Source organism: Acanthamoeba castellanii (assembly GCF_000313135.1).
Source record: "Acanthamoeba castellanii str. Neff unplaced genomic scaffold scf7180000084705, whole genome shotgun sequence".
NCBI lineage: Eukaryota > Discosea > Longamoebia > Acanthamoebidae > Acanthamoeba > Acanthamoeba castellanii.
In genome coordinates, this window is record NW_004457350.1 from 68,135 (window position 1) to 69,936 (window position 1,802).

The window sequence follows — 1,802 nt, forward strand, 5'->3', positions numbered from 1 at the left end:
TGGTTGGTTGGTTGGTTGGTTGGTTGGTTGGTTGTAAATGCAACAACGCAATTGTGCGAGAGAGAGAGAGAGAGAGAGAGAGAGAGAGCAGAGGGTCGAGGTAGGGGTACCGTTGGCGGCCCATTCGGAGACCAGGCAGAGCCGCCCGCCCAGGGTGACGGCCCCGAAAAAGCAGATGCAGTTCGGATGGTACCCCAGCGCTGCACCGGCGCGCCGACTTGATGAGACACGACACACGACACACGACACACGACACACGACACGAGGGACGGATGGGGGGCGGGCGGCTCACCTTGCATGAGGGAGGCCTCCTTCTTGAAGGCCCGGAGGAGGCGCTCCGTCTCGTCGCTTTCGGCGGAAACGTCGACCCGGAGCTGCTTCAGGGCGCACTCCACCCCGCGCCACCGCCCGCGGTACACCACCCCGAACCTGGTGCCATGGTCGCGGTGGTCGTTGGGAAAAAAACACACACACGACACACACACAACCAAATCAATGGTGTAACTTATATACTTATATAACTTATAACTTATATCTATATCAAATCTAGATAGATAGAGAGAGAGAGAGAGAGATAGATCAAAAGAAAGATAGATAAATAGCGAGGGTAGGGTACCTGCCGTGGGCCAGCACGTGGTCCTCCCATTCGATGTCGGCCACGTTCAGCTCGCGGAATTCGAGGTCGGCGATGCTCCGCTTGCTGGGCGGGGCCGCCTGCTGCTCGAGGGCCAGGCGCTCGCGCTCCTGCCGCAGCTTCGCCCACTCGCGCTCGATCTTCTCCCGCTCCTTCCGCCGCTTCCTGCGCGCCTTCTTGTCCTTGGCCCCCTTCTTCTTCTTCTTGCTCCCGCTCCCACCGCTGCCCTCCAGCCCCCGCCGCTTCTCCTCTTCCACCACCACCACAGCGCCCTCCTCGGCGGCGGCGGCCGTGGTCGTGGTCGCGTGGTGGTCGCCGGTGCCGTCGGTTGGTCGCACACCTGCGGCTGAGTCGCTCTGCAACGGCGCCGTGGGAAGGTGCGAGGCCTGCGCGATGGCCGGCGAGTTGTGGTCGGCGCCGCTGACCGTAGTGCTGCTGCTGCTGCTGGCGGCGTTGGCGTTGGCGTTGGCGGCGGTGATAGAAGCGGCGGCGACGTCGAAGAGGCCCGGGCTGAGCGGCGACGACGGGGAGATGGCGCGCAGCTGCTCCACCGTCCTGAGCAGCCGCTTGGCGTGCCACTTCGTCATCGCAAAGTCCACAATCAAGTCCTGTCGTCGATTGATCGGTCGGTGTGTGTGTGTGTGTGGTGTGTGTGTGGCGTGTGTGTGTGGTGTGTGTGGTGTGTGTGTGTGGTGTGTGTGTGGTGTGTGTGTGTGGTGTGTGAGCCATACAACAACAGCAGCAGCATCACAAACGTGTGGTGGCCGTGGTGGTGGTTTGGGGGGGTACCTGCTCCTGCATGTCGTCGAGGTCTTCGAGGAGGATCTCCTCGCGGGCGAAGGTGTGCCAGTACTTGGTGAGGTGCAGGTCCTGCAGGAGGGCGAACACCCGCTGGTCGCCCACGCCCGACGACGGGATCGTGATTGAGCGCCCGCGCGGCGACGCCACCCCCGCCGACGCTGCCCCCGGCGGCAGCGCCAGTGGCGCCCCCGTCGTCGTAGTCGTCGTCGCCCAGAACGAGGGCTCGCCGGCGGGAGCCGCGCTCGGGAGCGGCGGCGGCCGGTGCGGCTGCGGGGGCTGCGAGGAGTGCTGCTGCGGGGCTGCGGGGAGTGCTGCTGCGGCGGCGGCGGCGGCGGCCGTCTCGGCTGTTGCGAGGTGGTGGTGGCGG

At 64.9% G+C, this 1,802-nt stretch overlaps 2 protein-coding genes across 2 annotated transcripts in view; both read right to left on the bottom strand.

Annotated features, from left to right (window-relative positions):
* ACA1_139280 (protein kinase domain containing protein) overlaps window positions 1-1,221 on the bottom strand; it is a gene marked incomplete at both ends in the record, with an annotated part of 2,822 nt that extends 1,601 nt beyond the window's left edge. Inside the window, 5 exons of the mRNA XM_004336186.1 lie at window positions 111-200; window positions 293-429; window positions 617-974; window positions 1,060-1,075; window positions 1,186-1,221. Coding sequence (XP_004336234.1) covers window positions 111-200; window positions 293-429; window positions 617-974; window positions 1,060-1,075; window positions 1,186-1,221 — 637 coding nt within the window. The remainder of the gene's footprint in view (window positions 1-110; window positions 201-292; window positions 430-616; window positions 975-1,059; window positions 1,076-1,185) is intronic.
* Window positions 1,222-1,246: 25 nt separating this feature from the next.
* The window catches only part of ACA1_139390 (uncharacterized protein), a gene marked incomplete at both ends in the record, with an annotated part of 2,622 nt that continues 2,066 nt past the window's right edge, over window positions 1,247-1,802 (bottom strand). The window contains one exon of the mRNA XM_004336187.1: window positions 1,247-1,774. Coding sequence (XP_004336235.1) covers window positions 1,247-1,774 — 528 coding nt within the window. The remainder of the gene's footprint in view (window positions 1,775-1,802) is intronic.